The sequence below is a fragment of the Nothoprocta perdicaria genome, unplaced genomic scaffold, assembly GCF_003342845.1.
Source record: "Nothoprocta perdicaria isolate Ctin4 unplaced genomic scaffold, notPer1 scaffold_6, whole genome shotgun sequence".
NCBI lineage: Eukaryota > Metazoa > Chordata > Aves > Tinamiformes > Tinamidae > Nothoprocta > Nothoprocta perdicaria.
In genome coordinates this window covers 3,430,231-3,457,419 of record NW_020455865.1, presented here as the reverse complement: position 1 = coordinate 3,457,419, position 27,189 = coordinate 3,430,231, and the positions used below count along the sequence as shown (strand labels likewise).

Genomic DNA, 27,189 nt, shown 5'->3' with positions numbered 1-27,189 from the left:
TACTGACATATGCAAAAATCTATTAAAAACATACGAGCAAGTGAGATTCACCTTCTGTTTTGTTTTCCTTTCATTTGCACATTGTAAAACTCATCTCAGCTTTCCAGAGCCCAAAGGTTTTTTGGGCTTTACCTAGCCCAAAGAGCATGTACACACACACACACGCACACACAACGCTGAGCTTCCCAATTCTGACAGTAGCCCCAGCTTTGCAAGCAACTCTTTGACATTTCCACGTATTAACTTGTCTAATCACTATGTAGTCTCTAGACTAAATGAGCATTGAGAGCTAATATGCAGATCTGCACTACCAATTTGTTGGCAATTCATGGATTATACTGGCAGGTCGTCACTGCAGCTTTCCACAAACAGAAACACCAATGACTCCATACAGAAAAGCAAACGTGTGACAAGGGCCCCCACGCAAGAAGGGGCAGAGCCATTTACCTCTATTGCAGCCCTCTCAGAAGATGCTCCGACACTGGATTTGCTTTTGCCCGTTTTGCCACGTGCCAGAGAGAGCAGCTCGCAGGGAATTGAGCAGAGAGTAGTGCAAAACAATACATTTTATTTGTTCACAGTTAAACACAAGCAACTGCCTTGACATTTTAGAACATTCTAATAAGGACAGCAAAAAACCTCCTTTTGGTTTAAGTTCTCTTTAGCTTAGGATTGTACCATTTCCTCATATTTCATATTTATGGCATTTAATGTGGATTGTTTAACATGCTTACAAAGAGCGAGGCAGGGAACAGATTAACTTGACAAAGACAGCATTTTTAGATTTAACTAAAAGCAGTCAGTTAAAAAAATCTGTTTCCACTTCACTGATGGGACCCCTTCAGACAAACTGCAAGTTAACTACATACAGCAGATCCATGATTTTCAGAGTCACAAACAAACAAACAAAGGCAAAATTTGTTCCTCCATAATCTTTGTGGTCCATGAACAAACCTAAAGTGGTTTCCGTTACTATCCCGGTGCTAAAATCCTTTTTAAAAGAAGAGAAAGGCCACCTTATCCATGAGCTTGCATTTCACCGCCAGGGCTTTTTGGTAACCACCAACAACCAACCACCTCTCCTCAAGGAAAGTGAAGCCGCCGCGTAGGCGAGATGCTCTTTTGGGGCTCGGCAAAGCAGGGGGGTCTAAGGAGCTCCCGCGACGCAAGCGCATCCCAGAGCGCTCCAAGGGAAGGTGCTTCGCTCCTAGGGGCTGGCACGTGCTGGGACACGGGGCCGGAGACCCCCCAAATCTCACTGAAACACACGCTATCACATTTGCTACCACTACGTCTTAGAAAGCCTACAGACACGTCGACAAAACCGGTCCGTCACTTACAACCAACTCTCTATTTTCTATTCCATGCAGATTCGAGCTTTGACAAAACCACTGAAGTTCACACCTTTACCATCAGAGTTGGGACTAACCACTGAAAGGACACTGAGGATAATTTTGAGAGGCAGAAATGTATTTAGACCCTAGGTGCTATGGAAGAAGTGGAAATGGGAGAGGAGCACTGTCAGCCTCAAACAGATTCCCTTCCCCTTTGGGTTAGGAGGGGGATCAATCTGCAAGTGCAAGTGTACCTGGACTCGCTTTAGGTTTGAGAAGATTCTTCAACAGCAGCTGCCACCCAGAGAATGGTTAAGGAAAGAGGCCACATGAGGTGCAGGGTAATTCCGAGCCTGCTATGGCTAAGGAAGCTTGGACCCAGACAGATAGCTAAGGTCTAGAACAAACATGCTGCCTTCCTAAGGGGGCTTCGTTCCCTCCTCGCGACTCGGCTCCGACCACTGGCAAACCCTGAGCCCACAGGTCACGCCAGGCTCGTCTTTCTCTTAAGGATGTTTGACCCTGAAAGGCTCCGTGGCAGAATCCCAACTCTTTCAAGCCTCCTCTTCCATGCATATAGGCCAGCTTTTTAGGAAGGCTGGGGATGAGGCAAAGGGGTAATACCTGGAGTCAAACTGGTGTCAGAGCTGAAAAACGTGCTGCAATAGGAGCAGAACAGCAGTCCCAAGGAGACCAGATCCTTTAAGTCAAGCCTGGAAACGTATTCCCAGAAAGACTGAAGCCAGTGTTTCGGATTCAAGAACACTGTGATCTTGCTCACACTGAGGACACAGACCAGGACCAGGAGGGAGCTCAGGCAACACGAGCGTTTCCCTGGTTAGAGCAAGGTGCCCTCTGCAAATCTTCAGAGCTTGCTGCAGTACCTACCTGCTCTGCTCGCTCTCGCTATTTGAGCCAGACTTCCTCTTCTTCTCCCACCCAAACCGCTTCCGCACACAAACCAGTCTGAGGTCAGTACCAATGTGTCAGGCAAACAGATAAAAAATACTAAAAATACCAGAAGCTAGTGTTTTAACAAGTCTTCAGCATATATGGTCTCTGCATTACAAGCTCCAGTTCCTTATTGTCTGTCCAAACGCAACTTCCAAGAAATGTTAAGGACAGTATAAACAATGATTATGAATTAGGGTGTCAATCGTTTTGCAGAGGTACACTGTTCTTTAAATATTTAGTTATTCAGAGTCCAACTTAATGAAAACTGGACTCTGAGGGAAGTGGGACAGTGAACAGGCAAAATATAGACCTTCAGATGAATGCACTAGAAATCCTAGTTTTGCTCCCTTCCAGGATAAAAATAACCCAAGAAGTCACCTGGACAGGCAGCGCAGTTAACTGCTCTCAACTGGAAGCCTGCAAGGAAATACAAAGCATTCATAGTAGACTCACAAATGTTAATTTGGCCTCATATTGCACTCAAGTTCATAAATGCAGCTGCTCACTGGGGACAGGGAGAAAGGAAAAAAAAAATACCTGCAAATGCTAACAGATGTCCCTTCCAATTAGAACACGCTGCTAAAGACTGACTTTGAGAAAGAAGCAAGAGTTAGGCTGGGCATTACAATTCCAGACCCAAAAAAATCACTTTGCATTCATTCAGCAGCCATTTTCCATTACCGGACATCAATCCTATTCCACTGCATGAGCTCGCTGCTCAGACCAAAGAAACATAAAAGCTTTTAGTTAAACTTGCATTCACGCCTCCTGTTCTATGCCAAGAATATGAAAATAACACTGATTGACTGTCTTCCTTTTTAACTGTGGTCATGATGAGTTTCGTTGTAGTCCATGATATGAAGCTGTCCAACACTGCTCTCCTGGATCTTGGGGGAAAGACTAAGGTTCTCGGGGCTCGTATGGGCCTTCGTCTCCATGCTTGGATCTTTACAGAGTTCTCTCCTTAGAGTATCAGAAAGGCTGTTGATGGTTACGCCCTCCTCATCACACTGGCTCTCGCTCTTGTTGCGAAATAATTCTCGTGCCTTCATTCCAAGGAAGCTCTTGGAGCTGGGGAGGGAACCTACAGTCAGTGGAACAGTCGTCGAAGGCTCCAGCAACATGGATGTCTCCCAGCGACTGCTGAATCTCTGGTTCTGGGGTTTTTCTGGGGTGGAGAGCTCGCTGCTGCTGCCGCCCTTACTGCTACTGCTGCCCCGTGCGCCGGGGGGTTTGGTCTCTCCATTTCTACCAACCGTTTCTTCACTGTGTCCTGCCACGGTGTCTGCACAACCCTCATTGCCACAATCCAGCCTGCCGTGAAAGGAGAGAGGACACAACATCAGGGAAACGGCAGCAACACCATTGAAAGGATTCACACCAATTGAAGGATTAAAATGCCAGAGAAGGCAGGTTACTTTGATTAGTTTCCATTTTTGCTCCTACAACAGTCTACATCAATTTTGCTTTCACAGCTCTGCAGCAAAGCAGAAATGACAGATGGTAACCGGAAAGGTAACTGGCACATATTTAGCCTTGCAACATCCAGTTATGGATTAAGTCCAAGGCTGACAACAATCCTAAAGTAGGAAAAAATAGATCCTGACCTATTAAGGAAAAGGAAGCCTCCAGATCATCCTTGGATTTCAGAGATTTGTTTTTGAGGGGGTTGTTTTCTTTTAAACCTACATCAAGCACAGGTGTTTTCCTCAAATCTGCTTGCACTGCAAGAAATTATCCTGATGCTGCAGAGTATGGTAAGACCCAGGGAGGAAAAAAAAGAATTTAACAGTTGTTTGTGTCCATGAATTGAAGGCTCACCTGAACTTTCTTGGACTATATTGTCCATTTTTGAGTTCTTTCCAATTTTACCAATAACTTTGAGAAACCTGGGCAGAATATTGAGGAAGACTCTGTAAAAGTGGGTGTAGTAGAAATATTTTGAGATGATATATCCAAATGCTAAGAAATACAATGGGGCCATCATCTTCCACGGAGTTGGTTATCTTAGCAGCTCCTTACAAGATATTTTACATGGTCCCCTTACCTTTCTTCTGCTGCTTCGGCTGCTTCTGCTTTTTCTTCAAGTTTTTTCAGTAGGCTGCTCTTCTCTAGTCGGCCAAACAGATCTAAGATCTCCAGCTCAAATGCCTGGGTGATTCTCTTCTGGGCCTTGTATCTACTTTCTACTGCTTGCAGCTGACCTCTGAACAGAAGAGGAAACACAAAACCTCACATCAGTTCCCGTTTCCCCCAATTCTGCCCAACTAAGGCAGATGCATTTGTCAACGCGCTGCTAAAATTTTTTTCAGCAAACTCCTACCTTGCTTGAATTTTAACATCTTCTAGGTACTTCTTTTGTTCCAGGAACAGGTGGTCCTTTTTAGCAAGCTGAGATTCCAGTTCAGCTATCCGTTTCTGGGAAGCATCAAGCCTTTGGCTTTGCTGTTGAACACAGAACTTGGCTTTCTCCAGTTCTTTCCGAAAAGCAGAGTGCAACATTTCAACCTCCTGGAAAGAGAGAGCACAATGTTAAAGTATAATTTCATTGTGTTGTTTTTATTAACATTTCAACGTTTCTGATGCTCTAAGTAAGCATATTTTAAAGCAGGACAGAATCAACCAAACCTTTCTAAAAGCAAATGTAAAAATAGGTATCATGAGGCTTCATTAGCACATTAATGTTCCTTGTAAGCTCTCTCGAGCAAAGCAAGGTTGCTCTATCTGTAAGAGATGGGAACCGGCAAACTTCATTGTAAGGCAGTCTTGAAACAAGACCGTCATCAAATGCCAGTAAAAAGCCTTTTTTTCTGGCTTACTGTACAAAGTTACACACTTGTGAAAGTTATGTGACTCTACTTAAAAAAAAAAAAAAAAAAGATTCTTTGAAGTCAGGAAATAAAAGTGTGAACCACAGAAGTTGTAGTAAAGTTAATACTACACCTTAATAGGGAAATAAATACAAGAAAATAAGATTATTTGCTTTAAAAAGTCACCTTACACATACTCACTGATAAAATTCTGGTTAACATCTTCCCACAAAGTCTAGCAATACTACCTGAGGTTACACATTTTCACATATGCAAGAGCCCAGTGCTAGTTAACACCAGCAACAGGCTGCTGCCAACTACAGTAAGATTTGGTCTCACAGCCAGTGGGTAGAAGAAATTGATAAGAATTTATGTCAAGACCCTAAAAGTGACTTCACATGTAACCCAATATCCCCTTCTTAGTCAAGGGCACTAAAAGATTCCTTAAAAAGATGGTACATAAAAATAACTGAATCAAGGTTTAAAAATGAATTCAACTCCCTGAAAGATCAATTTCAAAACAAAATATCTGTTAAGTTATGAAGGATTTTCTTCACTTTGAAAACAAGGCCAAGAACAGCTTGATGATGACCTGAAGTGAAGTCTTCCCAAGGGTCTTGTCTCAGCCACGCAGCCCGTACCTTTGTAGTGTCCGTGTGCTTGTGCTGCAGCTGTTCCAAGTACAGCTCATTGACCTCTCCCAGGACCAGGAGCTGCCTGTTCAAGAACTCCATCTGCTGCTGCACTGATTCACTGTTGGAAAGCTTTAAAAGAAATTAAAAGGAATCAAAAGACTGGAATGAATAGTTCAGCAGGAGAATCACTGTTGACCTGTACGAGGTTCACAGGGTATTTTTACAGAGAAGGGAGATGGAGACGAGAAGCTAATGTCTCAAAGGCAGTAAGTGGTAAACAAATTCATTTCCTTAATCTGTGGCAGACAATGCACAATTTCACCACACAGGCCTTGCTCACCAAGACAACCATGTTCCACTAATGAAAGAAATGCATTTCTGACATTAGCAAGAGCTCTAAAATGTCAAAATCAAACAGAGCTTTAATCCAAGCCCATATTTCTCAATCTACACATTCCTACCGGGGCAAAACAACCATAAAAGGAGAACAGTTTCAGAAACCTTTGAGCTGAGTTTAAAAAACACTTCATAGAAATAGTTTAATTCTCTGTACATTTTCTCCTCTGAAATTTAAACCATGAAACTCAGAAGTTTCTGAAAGAAACATCTTTTGGGATTAGAAAGAGAAAGCACCTGAGAACAGTTATTATGGGGAAGAAAAACAAAGCAAAAAAACAACCACAAGAACACAAATAAAAAGGCCAGAAAGCCACAAAGAGACCCTGGGAACACTCATTTCTCTTACCTTTTGAGAAACTTGGCTAAGCAGCAACTCTGTGTGACACACCTTGTTGTTGGCCTTCTTCAGTTCCAACCTCAGGTCTGCAATCATATTCCGGCAGTCTTCCAGCTTGGTCTGTTCAAACAGAGGAGCCCAGTCAGGACTCTGTGACTGTCATAAGGACTAGCTCTGGCATATGGCTGGAGGCCATATACACCCTGACTGTAAATCAAGTTATACTGAGCACATGCCAAAGTCCCCAAACCAGTTAAGAACTTCATTTTCATATTTCCAAACTGAAGACGGAGCAAAATAGAACAGTGCTACGAAAGGATGATGGCTGGTTGATTAGGTATTTCCAATAACGCCCTGTCTTATTCTTAATTAGGACAAAATATCCGATGGAGATACATTTATCACAGAGATAGGCTTAGCATAGCTTTCTCTCAGATACAACATACCACGTCATTAGGACAGTTATTTTTAAAACTTCAGTAAACAGATAACTTTGTTTAGTGCCCTGCTTCATACCTGCAATTCCTGGCTCTGGTTGTAGAATTCCTCCCGGTCGTGTTGCAGCTGTCTGATCTGGCTGTGAAGCTGAGCCACTATATTTTCATGTTCCTCCTGAAATTGGTGGTATCTGGCCTGTTCTTTCTGCAGACTTAGTTTCAAGGCCTGGATTTCTTTCTCCTGTAGTTTCAGCTGGTCTTTCTGTCAAAAACCCCACGTGAAGCATCAGTCAAGATAAATATTGCATCAATGAGTATGTATCCTAAGCTACTAGCTACGTAAAGCAGTTATATCAATAGCATACAGTCTTAATATTTTTTCATATATAGAATATTCTATATAAAGGATGTGCTTAAGGGTTGGGATGGTGCTTCAAGTAACGTAACAAGGGGTCTAGAGAGGTATTAAGCAACAACTTCCGTAACTGTGAAACCTTAATCTTCTCCAGAGGAAAGTGCCAGCAGTGGTTAAGCACGCAGGCATCTGTCAATTCAGTGGTGTATAATCAAGCAGAGACTCCTGGCTCTAGTAATCATGGGTGCCTAACTAATCCACCAAAACTGACTTCATTAAAGGCTTCTCTTTTTAATGGAGCAGTACTGAAAGATACTGGTCAGCCCAATTAACACTTCTTCTACCACCAACTCCAGCTCCTGCTGGATTCCTCCCCTGGCTTACCATGGCAGCATTATGTTCCTCCAGTGCTGTTGCTTTAATCACCTTGCGCAGGAGGCGCCGGTTCCGCAGCGCGTGCTGCTGCCTTTTGAAGCGCTCGTACAACAACTGGTTGTGCAGCAAGAGCAATTGGTTACGCAGGGTGTGAATCTCATCTGAAGGGGGAGAACCTAGAGGGAGGTGAGAACACAAGAGATTGAGCCATGCTGACCGCGTTGCACATAGGGGAAATGTTTTCTAAAATAAATCTGTTTATTTTGAATTATAATTGTAAAAATCTGTTTGATTCAGTTGATCTGCAACACAAAGTTTTAAACATGTTTCCCCAGAGCACCCCAAAAAAATCTGCTTAGCCAGAAGTCTGCTGCAAAGAACTGGTAGGGTAGACAAGACTACATTCTTTACAGTCAAGTTTCACTCATGGGTTTACTCCAACAAATTACACAATCTCCACAAGTTAAAAATGCTTTCGGTCACTGCAAGCAAAGTTACTCCTTTCTCCTGAACATATATAGGATTCTGACTTGCTTATTCCTCCTCTTAAAAAAGGAAAGGCCAAGTTCACCATCGCCATGGATGCGTAAAGCACAGAGCTATACTTAAAAGAATCAGTTTTAAGTATTTCAGAGTAGAAAGGTTTGTTACAGGATCTGCATCCTTCTCAAAGCTAACAGATATTTAAGTGGTCAAAAAGCAGAAGCCTCTAGAACTGCAGGGAGTTCTGTTAGCATTTTTCAGAGAAAAAATGAAGAAAAAACAAGCACCTGCATGTACGTGCCTATTAAACGAGCAAATAAACCATGACTTAATGGAGTACACCATCTCTCTGCAGCATTAGTACAAAAGTGACACTAATTTTTTAATCAAGTATAATAATGAGAGGAACAGACTGCTAAAACATACAAGAGAAATTTCCTTACCACCAAAGTGAGTCCAGTCAGCAGATTTGCTTGGCAGAGACAATCTGAAAATGAAAATGCAGTATTAGCCAGTGTGATTAAGTATGCAAGCGCTCTGCACTCACTTAAAATGGGAATCTCATCTCAAAAGAGCTTATGGTCTAATAAAAGAGTAATTATGGTCAGTTGATATGAAGGCAACAACAAGGAGGAATCTTGCAAGGAGGTGGATTGCAAGGCAGATGGTGAAGGATGTGATTTCTCATAAGTGAAAGGGGAAAAACCCTCTGGAGCACAGAAAACAGTATAAGGACAAAGCTGAACACAGGATAACGAGATAAAAAGAAAAGCAGCAGATGAACACAAGCCTTAAATGCGGTTTTCCATTTCTTTAGTTCTCTTATAAGAAAAAGAAGAAAGTATCAGTTACTTCTTGGCCTCCATTTCATTTTGTTTTTAATAATCTAGTTAAACCTCAAACTTAAACCCAATAAATAAGCACTTTTCTCCAGTAGAGGCACAAAACCCACATTTGTGACAAAGCCACCAGCCCTGCTCTTCATCCCAAGTTCACTTCGTAAAGATAGTAATACCCTAAGGCCATAGATTCTTTTATATCGGGCAAATTGGTTATCAGTCCATGGCCCCGAGGGTGGGTAACATGATATGGTTTCATTCCAAAAAGCTCTTTTTAAGGCAAAGCTATTAAAACAAAGCCAACAAAAAGAAAACCCAAGACTCTCAGTCACCTACTTGCTCAGCTCCTTAGTGTGTGCATCTGCTCCTTGCTGTATCAGCCTATCCAGCACTTCCACTGGAGAAGTGGAGGACATGCAGTCTTCATCCTGGCTTCCCTTGGCTTTCTTTAGCAGCTCTTCAGTCTTTTTGCCAACAAAGAGGTAGGCAGTCTTTGGTAACGCAACCTCGAAAAGGTGCTCATACAGGGGAGGCTGCCCACTCCCAAAGCCCACTCTTCTTTGTGCTGGTACTTTGCAAGGGCTGGGAGTGAGGATACTGGTCTCCCCAGAGGTTCCTTCCCTGGTACCAGCAGGGCTTTCACCAGAGCCTCCACAGGGTTTGTCTATGGGAGTAAATGTTTGTTTGGGTGTTTCCCGCGCGCTCTCAGGCCCAGGCTTGTCCAGAGAAGACATTAAAGGCTCAGAGGTCAGACTGTGTCCCTGAACGCTGGAGACTGCTGAATGGGTCTTCTTTTGAGAGCCTGACAGATTTTCATTTGAGCGGTAAAACGGGGAGTCAAATCCTCCTCTAGGCACCATGTGTTCAGCATCAGTTGTGATCTCAGAGATCTCTTTAGATATTGCATCTGATGAAGGGAAAATATATCAGTTAGCAAAGGAGCTTAAACACACTTAGTTACTGGACAAGATCCTTTTCACCATTTCCCTGCTGGAACCCAACCAATTCCTGTGGAAGACTTGGGTGTCCATTTACCTCATACATGCTCAGGCTCCTTAACATAATTAAGGAAATATCCTGCAAGGTGTCTATATTTGCAGTTTACACTGCAGTTTCTACAGACGTATCATCAGCAGGATGAGAGTTTTGTAGCAATTCCCTCAGCAAACAGAGCTGAAGTCACCTTGTGATGAGTAAAGATATCGTTGAACTGCCTAATGATTATTCATTCATTCACTCATACTCTTATGAACTTCTTTGCTTGTCTGCTCTTACGATAAGTTCTGGCAGAAAAAGCCCTTTCTCATTCCAATCAGCCGCTTCCTAATAAAACAGATTTGAGATTTTTTACTCAGGAGAATAAGCCTGAGATGTGGGGACAAGTCTTTAGCATTGGGCAACTTTTCAAAGGAACAAGACAGGTTGCAACAAGAATTCCATATGGTAGGTCTGGAAATGACACAAATTAATGACAGAGCCCACAGAGAAGGGAGGTGAACATATGAAAGGTAACCTAGAATGTACTTAGAACATTAGAGGTATCACATAAGGCTAAATGACCAACCACAATCTATTCATCTTGCGTTTCAACAACACAGAAATTTCATCAGTCAGGGTGTATGGAAGGATGACAGATATTACCTTCCTCTCTGTCCTTTTCAGCACTATCATCCAAAGACAAACCTCCTAAAAATTCTGGAAGATCACTTAAAGTTACTGAACTTTTATTACCAGGGGTGTCTAGAGGAGGGGGAAAAAAAAAAAAGTTAGTTGTAAAGCTTGACAAAATAGCATCTTTATCACAGGACAAAATTGGAGATTCTTACTGCCATAAAGGCTTTAGAATAATTAAAAAAAATGTTTGGCAATTGGAACATCCATCAATAAAAAGACGGTTTGTTTATAATATGATTACTGAAAATGAAGAGAGGAAAACTGCATTTACCCAATGATTTCTCACTATTTGTGACATTTTGTTGTCGGTACAGTAAAGGCCTCCCAGAATCTGGTTTATCCTCCTGGAAGAAGAAAGAAATAAAAACAGATTATTTGCATCAAAAAACGTGGTGGAAACAAATTTCTTCGACATTTTCACAGAGGAAGAATTCCTGCAGACAGTTAAACAAAGCAATGTAACAGTACTGAAGACTGGAAAGTTTGTTACTTTGATTTTATCTGGTCTGCATTCATTGCATATATAGCAATTCAATGACAAAAAATGCCACTGTATTTGCTTGGCAGAAGGACTGTGTCATACCTTTTTAGGAGGAGTGGCAGCAGCTGAAGGGAGTGAAACATGCACAAAGTCATCTGAAATGCAGGCTGGTGGTGGAGATGTGGCCGGGGTCCCCAAGGGTGTTCCCTTCCCCGCTGTTGAAAAGAGAGATCAGAAGTTCTCCGTTAGGCACCTTCTTCCTTGTTTCAGCTGAATATCATGTAGAGAATTTTATGTTTAAGAACCACCTCAATCATTTCTGTCATAAATCTCTTTCAAATATTTATCAAGATAAAAGTACACAGTTTCTACAAAGCCAGATTCAAACTTGGGCACTTAATTCATTATAACTTATTCTCTATCTTAATGTTTGCAAAAGTACTGCAATGGGTGACCAGGCACCCAGTGCTTTCAGGTGATGACTTGAGGCCATCAGAAAGCAGACTCTTATTTCCATTTAAGAAGTTGACAGCAAAACAGCTGACACCCAGAAATCCTACATTAAATTTTTGAAAAATCGTGATGGTCACATCCTGAAATGCAGCACGTACCAGATGTGTTGAAAGCTTTGCTGAAAGGTTGTGATGTGGACTGGGATGACTCTGATGGGGTAATTCCAGGGGATGTCGGTGGAGTGGTCATACCACAAACTGCAGAAGGGCTCCAGATGGTGACCTATGAAAAAAGCAACACGCAACAAGCACAGATCAGTGAAGTTCAGGCGAGGGACATCTACACTGTAAAATATGTGCATGCAGGTTCTGACACAGTGAACCAAACAAGCACTAAAGTTGAGACATACTTTAAATCCTGATGGATTCACAGTACTTTTAAGAAAAATATATTTCTGAGATTGTCACAAGTAGCTAAGAGCAAGGGGCACACATCCTTAAATGCCTGCTGCACGTCCCATTCTGCTTTACCTGCTGTGGCTCAGTTGACAGCCGCATTGACTGTGGGCTCAGAATCTGAGGTAGCTGCCCTGGCATCTGCAATAGTGTTAGCCGAGGAGTGGAATAAGGGGTAGAAGTTCCTGCAAGTTAAGAAAGTGTTATGTCAAATACAAATCTACGACTCTCCTGGCTAGAATTAAAGACTTAAAAAGTCAATTCCAAAGCAGTCAAAGTACACATTCACAGATAACAACCAACAAAAGACTTTTCTTGTAACCCAAGAAAGTATCTACTGAACATATAACAGACTATAGCTTGAGAGATGGGGAAGAGAGGCAGTCCTGAAGCAGTAACAGAGAAAGACTTTGCCAGTCATCTGTATGCCTGCATGACCAGAACACGTGGGTTTTTTAGAATGAAAATTTGCTTGCTGGTGTATAAGAATTGGACTTCTAATCACATATGCTAGTAAGATGCCTCACTGCTAATCAAGCACCTTTTCTTCTAGGAAACCAGTACTCATTAGGTGTCAGGCAGGTCTTACCATAGCTGCTCTGTGTGTCAATGTAATGGCTGGCACCAGGGTCAGTTTGATGATGCTTTGAGCTTGTGCAGAGTTTCCGAGACACAGAGTAGTAGCCATCTTCATAGGATGCTTCTGCAGGGTCCAGGGATATTTTGGCACATTCTATCACAACATCATGAGTTTCTAGTCTTTTCCACCTGCAGACAGTTTTTGGATCCAAAAGAGTAAGTTAGTCAATTACTGTTACAAACAAAAGTTCCTGGAGATAACAGGAATTGCCTTGTAGGATGGCTCTTTTGTTCCAGTCAGCTTTGCACACTCCCAGTCAAAACTGGAACAAGGCACCATACAGAAATTGCAACCAGATGACTTGTAAGAGGGAAGTCTCCGACTTGGAGACAAACAGCTGTGACACAGAGATCCATAAGGGTCTGCCATGGAGCACTCTGGAAAGGAGGAACTGCATACGAAGACTTGGTTGATCCTGAGCTTCAACGGCTGTAGAAAGCAGCTCAACTAGACTCAGATGTTGGTTGTCAAAATTTAGACAGGCCAGCAGTGACGGGTCTTACATTACTTAAGCAATCACCATCTACAATGCCAGTTTCAGGTCTGTATTCGTTTTGCCCCTCAAGTTTGGGGAATGCTTGCATATTCTCATTTCTTTCATGCTGAAAACCCTTTCTCACTAAATTTAGCTTCCAAATTAGGTCTGACCAATATAGGAGTGGATGGAAGCTCACCGTAAAGAAGAGAAAGTGCACAAGGTTGCCTAGTAAGAGAACAGTCACTTTGGAATGTACGGTATTTGTACAGGACACCAATTCAAGAGGTTTCAACTGATAGTTTGGTGCCAATTGTACTCCTCAGTGGTGCTGCCCTCCTCCCATTCCCCTTCCTCCCTGTCTGAAGAAGCCTGCAAAACTGATAATTGTGAGAGTCAATAGGTTCCCATTTAGGAGTGTTTTCCTAGTGGCTCTGAAAAGCAGGGCAAGAGCACTACTGTGCAGGAACAAGAGTCAAATTCTCCTCTTCTGTGGCTGGGCCTGTGGAGACAAGAGAAAAGCAGCAAGTGGTGCTGCTGCAGGCAAATGAGCCTATTTCTAAAGAAAACTAATACAACTGATAATGTTAAGACATACCTGTTAAAAGAATTGATCTGTTAACTGAACCAATATCTAGGTACCAAAACAAACACACTGAGGCCGTTTGATGCATTTAAAACCCACTGAATACTTCAACAAACCACAGAATAGAACATGACCCAAGCCCAAAAAGCACATCAAGTGCAGCTTCTCTATATTTAATTTTAAGCTTTTTTTTTTTTTTTTTTTTTTTTTGGGGGGGGGGGGGGGGGAGGTGGAACTTTATAAGGCTTGATCATTATGTAATAAAAAAGTAAAACAAAATAAACTGTAAAGAGTGGACATTCTATACCAGACAAAAAGTAATTTAGAGCCCCAACATTGCTGTTAATGACCTATCACAACAGTGTTTGCTTATTCATGTCAGCTGGAAGCCTGGATGATGAAATTCTACATATTTACCTGAATATCCATGAATATGGATGGCAAAACACCACAGGCACACACTGTTGTTGACAAACAAGTTTTTGCTGCCAGTCTGCTGAAAGCACCCAACTAAATCTGCTTATAAATTAAAAACAGCTGAAAGCTGCCCATAATAGCAGAGTGAACATATATACCTTCGTGGGTCCAGTTCATGGTCCTTAGATCCAGTCACTAATTCTGGATGAATTCGCACATGTTCCATCATTGGCTAGATATGCAAGAGAAAAAAAAAAAAAAAAAAAAAAAAAGATGCATTATCATACAACATTTTCTGATTACACTATACACAAAGGTGAATGGCAACCTATTAACCTCCATTTGTCAAAACCTTACATTTAACATAAAACTAACAGCTCATTTGCTTCCAAATGAGAGTTCTGTCCTCCAACAGCATGTTTTGATTTTCTTTGATTAAGTAGCCCTCAGTTAAACCAATGCAATGTATTAATTTGGCAGAAAACTGCCTTTTTATAGCTATGAGTTCCTTGTCTCACATGACATGGAGATAAGCAGCATCTTACCTTGACGACCTCTTCAAAGGTCTCCAAGTTTTCCTTCATACTATAGTGAGAGCGCAGAAAGGAGACAAAATTGCAAGGGTACATTCCATAAAGACGATGAAAGAGAGCATAAACACTGGCATGAAGATGGACAAGATAAATCTCTGCCACGTGACCTGGAAAAACACAGTTGGAATCTTTTTATTACATCAGAGAAAAGAAGAAAACTTTCAAGAATGTAAGCAAAGAGCTTTTACATTTGAAATATTAAATGCAACAAGTCTTCTGAGATAAGAATAGTGGCTAGCAAAGCCATATGGCGCTCTCTGAGCAGAGGCAACACTTATCAGGTCGGGGCAAAACCAAAAATCAGATATGAAGTGCTAACTCCTGCCAGTATCCCACCATACTTCGGATTAAAGACAGAATTTTCTATTCAAATTGGAAGCTGTAACCATCGAGAGAGTGAGAGAGAGTTTGCAAGGCTGAAAAATTAAAAACAATAATAATGCAAATTAATTTGCTTTAGAGATAAAAACTAAAAGCTCATCTCACAAGATAATCACAATAGACTTGAAGAGACTCTTGTTAACTCTTTTTCTATCCTGTAGGTTATAATCTTACTTGGCAGTGGCAAATGGCCCTCAAAATAGCATCTTTCCATGCTTAACATAGTGTTGCTTCATGCAACATATGACACCGAGAACAAGTCTCACAAAACGAACTCATCAGAGCCCTGTTAGAGCTGTAAAGACTAATTTTACCAACACTTTCATGACTATTGATAATCACACATCAAAAGAAACTCTTCCATGTTCTGATCCCTCCCCATTCATACTTGGGAATCTCAGCTTTCCTAATTCCTGCCTCAAATATTAAATCTCACCTGAATTTTGCAAGCACCAGGCTGAAAGACGGCCAAAGATACCAAAGAAATCATGAAGATATTGTTTGCCAGACTGAGGAATCATTGGCAACATGGTTATTAGCACTAGGACACCTGTGGTGAGTACTACTACATCTGTGTCAGTCTGCAAGAAGGGGAAAAAATGCATTACTTAAAGCAGTTGAGGTTAGTCTTTCCAAGGATGAACTGAGCACCACGTCACTCTCATGAAAAACACTCTACTTCAAAACAGCCCTTCCTATAGCTACTGCACTTTAATGAACCATGATTCTTGTCTCTAACACCTAGAATAAACCTAAGCCAGATGCTACTATTCTGTTACTTAACTACTGCTTTTCTGTGTAAAGAATTGACTTAAAAATGAAACATTACCATAGCTCCATGAAGAGTAGATATGCATGTATATATTATATATAAATCACCAGCATGTGATACATCTTACATGCTGTCCTCCTTTCCCAGAGCTAGGAGCATTCAGAGGCCAAGAAATCAAGTCTCATTGAGGTATTTAAGGATGTTGGGTAGTTACTAGCACAAGCATCAAACACCTTCTTTTATACATCATCTTTAACATGAACATTAAACGCAAAGGTATTTTTGCGCAACTTACAAATGAGTTACCTGTCATACAGTCACAATAGTTTTCAGGATAAATCATTTGCTGTGATTAAAATAATAACACAATCTATAGAATTTAATGCTTCACTAAATTAAGAGCGAGCAGATCTGTGTGAGAGATTGAGGCATGGACCAAAAAATCTTAGTACTGTCAAAATCCTGAGAACAGATGTTGGCCCTGCTGCATGGTATGCAAGTGTAAACAGTGCCTGGTTGATGACTCCAGCGGCTAAATATTGCATAAAGCTCCCATTCAGACAACAGTCACATCCCCAGGACTTACACTGGGAGAATGGGTCTTCAGCTGGATGAAACAGTAATAGAGAATTAGGTTTCTGGATCGGCCACAGAACGTGTTTGAATCTTTTCCTGGGTTGCTGCACTTTTCTCGGGAACTGCTGACAACCGAGGGCTTCCTCTGCTTTGCCAGGAGAGGGGTGTAAAGAGCAGAAGCAGCCTGTGGTCAGAAGCCACTGGGCTGCTCTTAATATTTCTCAAGAGCCACTCAGGCTGCTGTGACACCTTGCATGCCATGGAGTTTTCTTCCTCCACGAAGTCTACCTCCCTCCTCCATTCTCATTCAGGCAGACAGACCCGTCCACCACACATTTGTGGCCATCTCTGTCCCCCTGAATACATCTCCGTCCTACTCCTACCAGCTTCCTGATGTACTTCACTCCTCTCACATTGGAACCACTGAAAAGGGCAACAGAAACTTGTCAGGCAAGTCAAGACTTCCCATGATAGCACTAGTAGTGTGTTCTTTGACCATTAGCAATTCCTGTGTTTTTGTTTTAAATAGCGTTGGCACATGACTAAGTCATGCATTTTAATGTGACTTATATGACTGGTGTTAATTCTTGACTATCACATCAAATTATAGAACCGACAATGCAGTCTAGGTCTTAAAACATTTTCAGTGTTTTAATCACTCTTGTAAATACCCATATTTGTACAGTATGAGAATAGATAAAACTGCAGAGGGGAAAACCAAAGCATGGGGAGAAACCACCTGCTTGTACTCTAGTTCTAAATTTCCCTAACTGTAAGTTATACAATGACAGATCTTTAGCTGACGTTACTGTCAGTAGTGTCAGGACCAACATCATGAAGTAGATATGACTCTAGCCCATCTCCGTGGAAAGGGAGAACATTCTCTGCATTTTAATCAACATTTTTTCTCCTCTTTCCCTAGAGCTTAATCAAATGACACCAATAGAAAACACAAATTCCTTGGGCTTGACACCAACAGAAAACACAAATTCCTTGGGCTGCAAGTATGTTTGTTTACTTCTTGTGCACAGCGTTTTACAGACAACACTGACAGTTCTTACCTTGAGACACTTAAGTAATGATAGAAGGAGAGGTGCTTGAGAAAGTTTATGTTTCCAAGACGGCTGTCGTCTTATCACATGACCCAGCAGAGAGAGAGTGGGTAAACGGGTAGCAGCTTTGCCCATGTACTCATTAATTTTGTCCAGTAGGTGCTGAAACCAGATTTTGCAGTGAGCAGAAAGAAAAAATGTATTTATACAAAAAAATTGTATTTAGCTGGTGTAGGTTCTTTTTCATCAGCCTCTATATTCAGCAGTTTGCTACTGTCATTTATAAAAGTTATGAGTATTTTACAACATACAGGATCCAGGACAAAGAAAACCCAACAATAAATTCACATCTTCTGGTGGAGGAATGCCAACTATTCTACCCACAATCAGCCCATGTGCTTCAAGGAGCTTAATAAATTATTAATTAAATAAATAAAGCAGAAGTAAAACAAGTTCTAGTGCAGTTCTCTCAATCTACTTAAAAATGCTTACGTGTTCACCCAATCCCTAAGTTCTTTCAGGCTAGATTGAGCAAGCAGAAGTCACTCACATTGCAAATAGGCAGCATTAAATATTTAAGTAAAACCCCCATCCCGCAAGTTCCATTTTGGAAGTTTTTTATTTAACTGGGCCAGTTTAAAGAAACAAAGTCCTTTGTCTGAAGCTGGTTGTTTTTCCCCTTAAAACCACTCATACTACAGAGATACTGCATCTCTACAACAGGGTAACTCTAGATGAGAATGGAAAAGCAGACTTCTAACTGAGGCTATTTAAAGCCTTCTTTAATACCAGTCTAACAACTGCCAATCAGCCAGACTTGATACCAAGATTGTTTTACCTTGTCATGAGGCTCTTGCAGCGTGGACAGGATATGCAGCGCCTGCTGAGAATTGGTTTCCAAGTAATAGTCTACCAGGTTGTTCACAAGCATAGGTCCACGGTCTGTCAGTTTGTTTGGAGCAATAAATGAAAAAAAAAAGTACATTTTCAATACACTAAAAATTAACTCCTCATTATAGAGTTGCTGCACAATATTTTTACAATTATTATGTAATTTATAGTATGAACTAGTACTTAAGTGTTAGCAGACCTTTAAGAAAATGATACCTCTTAAGTACACTCTTCAGACTAACTGTTCAACTGTACTCAGCTCCGTGTAGGCAGGTAATTATATTATTTAATGACTTACAATTACTGTGGCACTGTTTAACCTCAAATACCTTGAGTTGTCCAAACTGCATGAGCATTTTACCAAAGGCAGGCACAGAGTTCAGGAATAACTTGACATTATCTTCCTTCAACCAAAAAAAGACCTTAGGGAGAGTAACACTGCTCTCACCCTCTGAAAAAGTTCCAGCAACATAAGAGACAACTTAACAGCAGAAAGCATTTTTTTTTTCCCCAATAAATTTTGCATCTGCTGTTTTATTTAGAAGTTGTTGTGGTTTTTTTTTTTTTTGTTTTGTTTTTTTTTTTTTAATGAGCAAAATACTACCAGTTTCCACGAAGTGGAAGCCAAGTTCTTTTTAAACACACTTGACAAAGTAAGTTTCATCTCAAAACCTAAGGTTATGCCACAAGAAAACCCAGTCCTTTTATTACAGCATTTTTAACAATTATATAACAGAGCTTCCAAGAGATATGCTATTAAGGAGAATCGACTTAAGAAAATCTTCTATCCTTAAAGCATTTTGAATCCCAAACGTTGAGAGTTTCTTCCAAGTCACACTTGCAAACATTTCATAGAAAGAGAGATATTCTGTCTTTATTGGAAGCCAAATCCTTCTTCCAGTTCCTTATGAGAATACATACCACAAATGAGATTATCTTTGAACGCAGCTGTTATATCTTCCAGAACACCCAGAATAGGAGAATCCAGCATGGAGAGGAGCTCACCAACATTTGCTTGCTGTGCCATGATGCAGGTACTAACATGAATGTGGAGGTTAAAACTTCAGGAAGTTCCTCATTGGTGCCTCTACCAGACTAGAAGAGAAGAACAGATTAATGACTTTTCCTTTCCATCTTAAATCTCTCTTCACTACCTATTTCTTTTCTCCACTATGGCCCCTTTAACAGCTTCATACTGCAAGGATTGCTAGCATTTACACACCTGCAATAAAAGTTATGTGAGAAAAGTTTTCATATTTTAATTCCAAAACCCGTTTTATAGAAAATCTTGTCTAACAACATATATATATATTGTGACTATCAGAGCTTTTTGGTACGACATTCCTTTAATTTGCTCTCCAGGAATGAATAAAGTCTTGAACAAAATGCAAGTAGCTCCTTGGAATTCTTCTACCTTAGCTTTCTTACAGCAATTCTTCAATCAACCCCTCAAGCATTCTGCAGAGTGGTCTCTGCTTAGGAAACAATCTGCCATTTCAAGAACCTTTTCTGCTCCTGTGGCCAGATGAGCAATAAGAAATTAATTGCCCTCTACTTTACATTATTACATACTATTAAGGTTTGTGCTGAAATGCTTGCAATGGAGCTTAGCTGCAGCTGTTAGGAAACTCAATCAGGGTTACTACAGCTGCTGTTGCTTGGCCACTCTATGCATAGTAACCAAAATCACAGGCTTAGCAGCACACCATGCCATGTTTTCACAATTTTTGCATTATATATTTAAAACCCACAGTGCAAAAAATGTAGATATTATTAAAAGCACCAGCGTGAAGAAAACACAACTCCAGACAGCTTCACAGTACTACGCAAAACTAAATTTAACCCCCTTTAGGCTTTTAAGATGGATTCCTCACCATGTAGCAGCAAGGGAAAAGACTGAGGTATGAGCCCTACCTACCACAAAACGAATCAAGCTCTGCCCTGTCAATAAGCAACATCAGTGGAACCTTTCTCAGTGGGAAAAAGTATTTGGCTGCACATCATGGCTATTCTTACTAGCGAGGGTTTCCTCTTTCCTCTTCCTTCCAGCTACTGCACATTTTTCACTTCCTTTATGGAAGGCAGGATTTGTACCTAACGAGTTTACATGCAAGGGATCTTTTTACTGCATTTGTGTGTACAGCACCTGTTCTGTGGACGAGCTGAGCTTCTGTCTCCAATGCTGTCAACCACACACCGTTCATGATCGCTAAATTAAAGAAAAAAAATAGATTAAAAGGTTAACAAAAGCCATAATCTGCTTACTCCTCATCAAAGCTTAAAAATTCTAAGCAGAGTTAAGTCCTTCACTGAAGATAGCAGAGGTTTGTACCTACTGCATGAGGAAAGTCAACCCGTAGCTTGAACTACACCTGCAAGTGCTGCATGGCTGCCTTTTTCTTACAGAATCCTGGGTCTAGTTCAATTCTGCCTAAAGGAAAATCCAGACAGGATAAGGATACATGAGCTCATTTGCCATCTCAAATGAGCAGAAAATAAGAACTACATATAACCCTGTAGAAAAGGCATTGAAATTCAGCTTAAGTTCTTGGAAGCATAAGCAGAATTAAAGGGTCTTTTCGAACACTTTCCATCTCTAGAGAGAACAGTAAAGTCCAGGTTTACCTGTCTCATGTGCATCCTGAAGCATCTACAAAAAGCACGTCTTCTATTCAACACTACACATTAGCTAAGAACACTAGTGTTCTGCTTTACATCATAATGCTATAATTACTTATATGTATATTATTTTCATGAAAACTTAGGTTCAAAATTGTTATTGTGTTGGAACTTTAACCTCCCTACCGGTAAACTTTGGCTTAAGTAACATATCATTTCAGTAACCACAGGACTGCCCAAGGTCACTTTTGCTAGGGCCACCCTCATTTATCAGTTTACTTAATTTGGCATCAGTTTTAAATCCAAAGGTGACAGTGCGGTACCAGACCTGCACGAGGTATTTCCTTAGCCTCCTCACAGTTCCAGAAGACAGCAATGGCCTTTAGGTTTTGTCTGAATACACATTTATTTCATTTACGAGCAGCTAGCAGAGATTGCTGATCAAGGTGTTTTAGATATAAATGTAATTTCTTTTCACTTCACACTGGAATGATGTTAAAAACTGAAGGCAGGAACTGGCTGGTACTGTGTGCAAGACTTTGAACTAAAGATAAAAAGGGAAAACTTTGGGAGAGAAGGTGAAAAGAAGCTTCCCCCCCCCCTCAAACTTTGAATTCAAATTCTTCCTCAAAAGAGGAATTACAATTTAGAATTTAGGATTCAGAGCAACATCAGCCTTTCAGAAAGTTAAAAAGCCATCCCTGTGTGTGACCTAAAGATTCAACCTTTCCCTTCACTGCTCATTTTCAGCAGTCAACCTGAAGTCCTGTTTCTAGGACTCGCTAAGGTTTACTTGGCTACAGTTCCATTGGGATACCCAGTATTCATACAGGGCACATGGTGACAGAACTACATGCAGGAAAAGTTGTTTTCCTACAAATTAACTATATTCCTTCATTTCAGAGAACACTGCTTTTGAGACCAGGAAGGGTTTGTTAAAGCAGATGTTTCTCCCTTTCTATCAGGATGGGCTCTCAGCTACAGTTAAGCAACAGATCCACCAGCTTCTCAGGAAAATGAATTAGTTGTTTAAAGCTCATTAACAGGAGCTGTGGGACCACACCCCCAAACCAGCTGCAAGCAAAACCTGTTTTGAGAATTAAAGCAGCATAAACACTAATCCCTGCATTTTTACCCCCCTAAGACCCTGTCAACCCTTTTCTTCAACATAATAGCCAAAAGTCATTCTGCTATTAGAAGAATTTCAACATCCATGCAGCCATTTTTGGACCTGGCAGGATTAAAATAAAGATTAACTTTTTGATAATATTTACTACACTGATTCTTCAGTTGCATTTTTAGTGAAGTTCTATACAAGAGATCCAAGTCACTACATAGTAAAGAGTGAAAGATTCTGTTTCTCTACCTTTTAAACCTCTTTTTTAGCCTGTCTGAAGACACAAACACCATTACCAAAATTCTTATTCTACTCAAAAGTTTTCACAAAAATATAATTCAATAAAAGTATTAATGTGAATTGATACAATTGGAAAGCCAGCTATCAAGAGAGAATGAAGCCGCCAACAAGCTGGGAAGCAATTTGCTTTAAAACAAATTTGGTAGCTTTTTGATAGCTAAGTTAATCACAACAAAATACAGCTAAGCTACAAGGTTAAACAGAGAATGAAACAGCAGGGTCTCTCTAAAGATTATGGCTTCTGTTAGTATTTTTGTCAAGAGAAGATGTTCTTCTGTTCAGTGTATTTTTATCCCAAGCCAAATAAAAAGGCAGCTGGTAGTGCCAGTTATTCCTCCCTGTGGGGCGGGGAGGAGGGGGACAACTCAACATGCACACATTCTCCCACACCCTCCTCACCATTTACCCCAAAAAAGTGAAAATCCAGACAGTAGAAACACCATTTTTTTGCAAAGGGAGGGTGCCGACATCAGCATTTCATCACACTCCCTAACCTTACATCTGGGACATGCCAGTGAATTGCTATCCCTCCCCAGCACCAAAAAAGGGGGTTCAAGAACACCGAGGCACTGGTGGCATCCTGGAAGCTTCCCAGTAAGGAGCCAGGCCCAAGAAGAATGCGAGGTCAAACTTCCAGATTTGCACTTTTTCACCCAATTCCTGCTGCTAGAACAGTACGGACAATAGCTTTGTCAGCAGCCATGAATGAGGACAGAAGTAGTTTATATTTGTCATTAGTTTAAGAGAAAAAAGATCAGACTGATGAGAAAGCAGCCTCTCCCACTCAAAATTTGAAGGCTCTGTAGCCACAGAGCAGTTGGGCTCGGGCTGTCCTGTCAGATACCCAGGTTTCCAAGCCTGCTGCACAGTCCCTAACAACGCTCAGTTTTCTATTTTCTTCACAAATAAACTAAACGCTTCGATACCAGAAGTGAAAGCAGCTATAAAAATAAGTAATGAATAAAAAGTGACAGTAGGGGAAGCAGAAAATGAACATTGGTGGCAACAGGACACAGAGCAGCTGATCACACCCCCTCCTGCCCCCTAGACATAAAATGCACTTGGACTGTCCCTTAGAACTGAGGTGACAATTAAAAAAAAACAAAACTCAGCTTCTTTTCTAACACAAGGGTCTGCTTTTTGAATGCACCGGCTTCTTCCAGCAGTCCGTGCTCCTCTGCTTATTTCAGATCTGATACAAGATCCCATTCCTATACGTTGTAATTAGCTAAGGCTCTTGCTTGTTAGTATAACCACACTCATCTACTTTGTTACAGGTGCTTAATCGAAGCAGGAAGAGGAAGACAAAAAAAGTCCTGTTCAGTAATTTTTAAGATGCATTTGCAACTGTTCTGCCAAGGGACTATGCTGATTACTATCATCCAATTTCTGACAGAGGGTTTAAGTCACGATATATATCAGTAAAGGAGAAAATAGCTGGCACCAAACCTTCTGGCACAAGCCATAGTAAGAAGCCACTTGTTAATCCAAACCAGAATTATTTCAGATACACAATTAAATATACTAACAATGAATAAATAAGAAGAAACATTGTATTTTTCTATGCCAATCTAATTAAAGATCATATGAGAAAAGTAACTTTAACTATGGAATCTTTTCAGAACTATAAAGAAACAAGCAGAGAATCCAAGATTTCACAATAACGCAATCAGTGAGACTCCTAAATCTCTGGATCAGTAATTTTCCACCAACAGAACTCCATAAACACGTTCACAGACTTAGGCTGCACTTCAGTACATCCTGAAGCCACTGCAAACACCTTATTGTGCTCAGCCTAGGCATTTTAACTACACCAAGAACAAAAGCGGGCATTAAACAGAATATAGAACTATATTAAATGCTGTCAAGCTTTTCAATTAAAAACAAAATTGAATAATACCCAGGAAAGCCACAGTTGGCTACTCCTTGGAGATTTTTTCTCTGCATCTTCACATGCCCCAAAAGAAATTCTTATGTTATCACCCCAAATATTATGTTTGTCTTCATCATATTAAACTACATGAAAATACAGCAGCTACAAACTAGATCAAGAAATGGTAATGTTATCAGCTTGTATGGGAATTAACTAGATCCTGTTTGATGCTGCTGGGGCTGCCCAGCACTGCAACCCTGAACTTGGCCAGCATTCACCTGCCAACTAGAAACAGTTACTGAAGCCAAATGTTTGCTCAAAACATCTCCCGTTGGACAGTATCTCCTACAGAAGGCCTTAATAAGGCTGCTGTTTGTTCGCCACCATAAAAGTTAACTCGAGTGATTAGGAATCAAGCACCTGACACTGAAAAACAACCCAAGATAAAATCATTTTAATTAAAGCTTATCACGTGACACTGGATGTTCTGGCTACATTTTCATTTCAGTAAGTCAGTGCCATTCCACACAAAGGCAACTCAATCGAGGCCTGGCTGGGCTGTCAGCAACAGCAACCAAAAAATCCCAGCAAAGGATTTTAAGATTATTTTAGTTTAGCGTGGCCAGGATGTGTTTATTAAGCAACCAGAGCATCTTACTGCTGCATAACAAGGTAAAAGCAGGCACAGAGGTAGGTGCTCTCTGTTCTTACAGATATTATCCAAACTGCCCAAGTTTCCAAAGACTTGCTATCCAGTTCTCTGCTATTCACACACATAAACTGCAGAAATCTAATACTATTATCTTATCAGAGCTTTGACTGTGATGAGTTTCTAACCACTTTGCTTCATTAGTTAGTGTTAACAACTAGAAGAGCGGATCAGATAAAGAATGGAAATCTCCTCTGTCAGCATCTACTGGAATATTCTCTGTAGCCAGTTAAATAAAAAGGCACAAAATTTCACCCCTGTTTATGTGTTCCTTTCTGCTGGGGTTGAACCATGTTTTCCTTCAAGGCATGTGTTTCTCTACACATTGCTTTGCAGAAAGCTCGTAAAAAGAAAAATAAGCAAGGAGAGATTCCCAGACTGAGCAGATAATAATTCCCAGACTGAACAATAAAGGAGACGACGGACACAGCTGACAGAGAGTCAGAGCCGCTCGCTGCCTCCTGAGCGAGTCTCCTAACTTCTCTGGGACACCAGGAAACCCGTCGCTTTCGGGCAGGAATAAACATCACCCAGCAGCACCAAAGTGCTCCGGTGCCCAACCCCCAGAGCAGGGAGCGCTCTTAAGAAAGGGAGGGAAAACCTGGAAATTGCTCTTCTAGGATCCCTCTATGATCAGCAGCGGGGAAAAGAAGACACGGGAGCGAATGAGGATAATAACAAAAAGGGAATTGGCGGAGGGGGAGGTGGTCTCCTGCGGAGGGCAGAGCCCCCCAGCCTCCTCTGGGCACCAGCACGGGGCAGGGGGAGCTGGGGCCAACACCAAATCTGGGCAGGAGGGGACGAAGGTGGGGGAAGGAGCCTGTTTACCACCCCCCCCCACACACACACACACGCTCCCCCCGGCCCCTTCCCCTCTCCCGCCGCCTCCTCCCCCTCGCCCTTTCCCCGCGCCTCCCCCGCTCCCCCTGCGCTGCCTCCTCCTCCGCGCGCCGCCGCGTGTCGCCCCGCTCGCCCCGGGGGCGGCGGCCGCGGCGCACCCACCTCTCCCGCGCCTCCGCTCCGCTGTTTACCACTCAGGGCTCCTCCAGCCCACAGGGCGCCGCCATCTTGGCCCGGCCTCCCCCTCCCCCCCATCCACCGCCTGCCGCTCCCCTCGGATCCCTCCGCCGGAGGAAGTAGTCCCAGCGCCCCGCTCCCCGCCCCGCTCACGCCCCTCCGCCAGCGCCGCGCGCTCTGCCCCACCGCCCGGCTCGGGCTCTGCCCTCCCGGGGAGCCCCGCTGAGGATGAGGGGAGCGGAGCGGGCGGAGGAAGGCGGCAGCCTCCCGCGGCGGGCGGAGGTGTCTCCGCGCGGGAGCGCTGCGGCCCGCGGCGGGGTCGCGTGATGCTGGGGGCGGCGCCGGCGGCGGCGTCACGCGGCGCGGGGCGGGGCGGCGCGGGCGGGCCCGGTAAACAAGGCCCGCGGCGGCGCCGGCCCCGAGCGCGGACTCGGCACCGGTGCCGCCTGGTTCCCGCTCCAGCGCGGCCGCTGTGGGACCGGCCCTCGTTCATTCGGTTATTTTTCTGGGGGAAAAAAACATGAGTTTTTCTTTTTTCTTCATGAAAAACACGCAGTTCAGGCAAAAAGGGGCGTTCTGGCAGGCTCTGCATCCCCGGGCTGTGGGGGTCCCCGCGCTTCTCTTGGTCACCCGTCTTTTTGATCTGGTCCTGCCTGGCGCATTGCAGTTAATATAGCCTGGCCTGAGCCCCTATCTATCTATCTATCTATCTATCTATCTATCTATCTATCTATCTATCTATCTATCTATTTGCTGTGGAAATGTGTTTAATCTGCCACAGAGAAAATAATAAAAAGTAGGAATTAGAGCTTTGGAAAAGCCCTGGAAGCAATTAATGGTGTTTTACTGTGATATTACTGTAATGTTAAAAATAACCAAGGAAAATTTGGACGCTGCTGGAGGAGAGAGGGCTGAGTTAGGATGGACGTGATGTGTTACAATCACCCTGCTTGTTCTTATTCCGTTAGGCGTTTACTAGTTTACTTAATGTACCTGTCAGGATGCCCTAGAGCGGGCGACGTGCACGAAGCCCTTGCAGCAATGCACAAAATTAAACTGTTCTCCATTGCAGGCAGAATCAGCCCTTCATCCAACGCGGCCCTCACAGGTCAGGGCTGGCAGGAGCCTCCAAGCTCCGCAGTTCCTTCTT

At 42.2% G+C, this 27,189-nt stretch overlaps 1 protein-coding gene across 2 annotated transcripts; it reads right to left on the bottom strand.

Moving 5' to 3' along the window:
- Positions 1-753: 753 nt before the first annotated feature.
- On the bottom strand, positions 754-27,189 carry TSC1 (TSC complex subunit 1). 2 transcript variants are annotated; one of them, XM_026049198.1, is made up of 23 exons: positions 27,033-27,189; positions 20,551-20,613; positions 19,326-19,499; positions 18,352-18,455; positions 17,523-17,675; positions 15,550-15,694; positions 14,685-14,839; positions 14,298-14,371; positions 12,611-12,789; positions 12,097-12,206; positions 11,725-11,848; positions 11,216-11,328; positions 10,904-10,976; positions 10,600-10,698; positions 9,295-9,865; positions 8,563-8,606; positions 7,646-7,812; positions 6,986-7,168; positions 6,479-6,589; positions 5,740-5,862; positions 4,612-4,799; positions 4,336-4,494; positions 754-3,602 (listed from the first exon to the last, which is right to left on the bottom strand). In XM_026049198.1, exons 3-23 carry the CDS (start codon positions 19,429-19,431, stop codon positions 3,107-3,109), a joined length of 3,477 nt encoding a protein of 1,158 aa, XP_025904983.1. In that variant the 5' UTR covers positions 19,432-19,499; positions 20,551-20,613; positions 27,033-27,189; the 3' UTR covers positions 754-3,106. The 2 variants fall into 2 exon arrangements, with proteins under 2 accessions (XP_025904983.1, XP_025904984.1); XM_026049199.1 differs by lacking the exon at positions 27,033-27,189 and adding an exon at positions 20,737-20,875.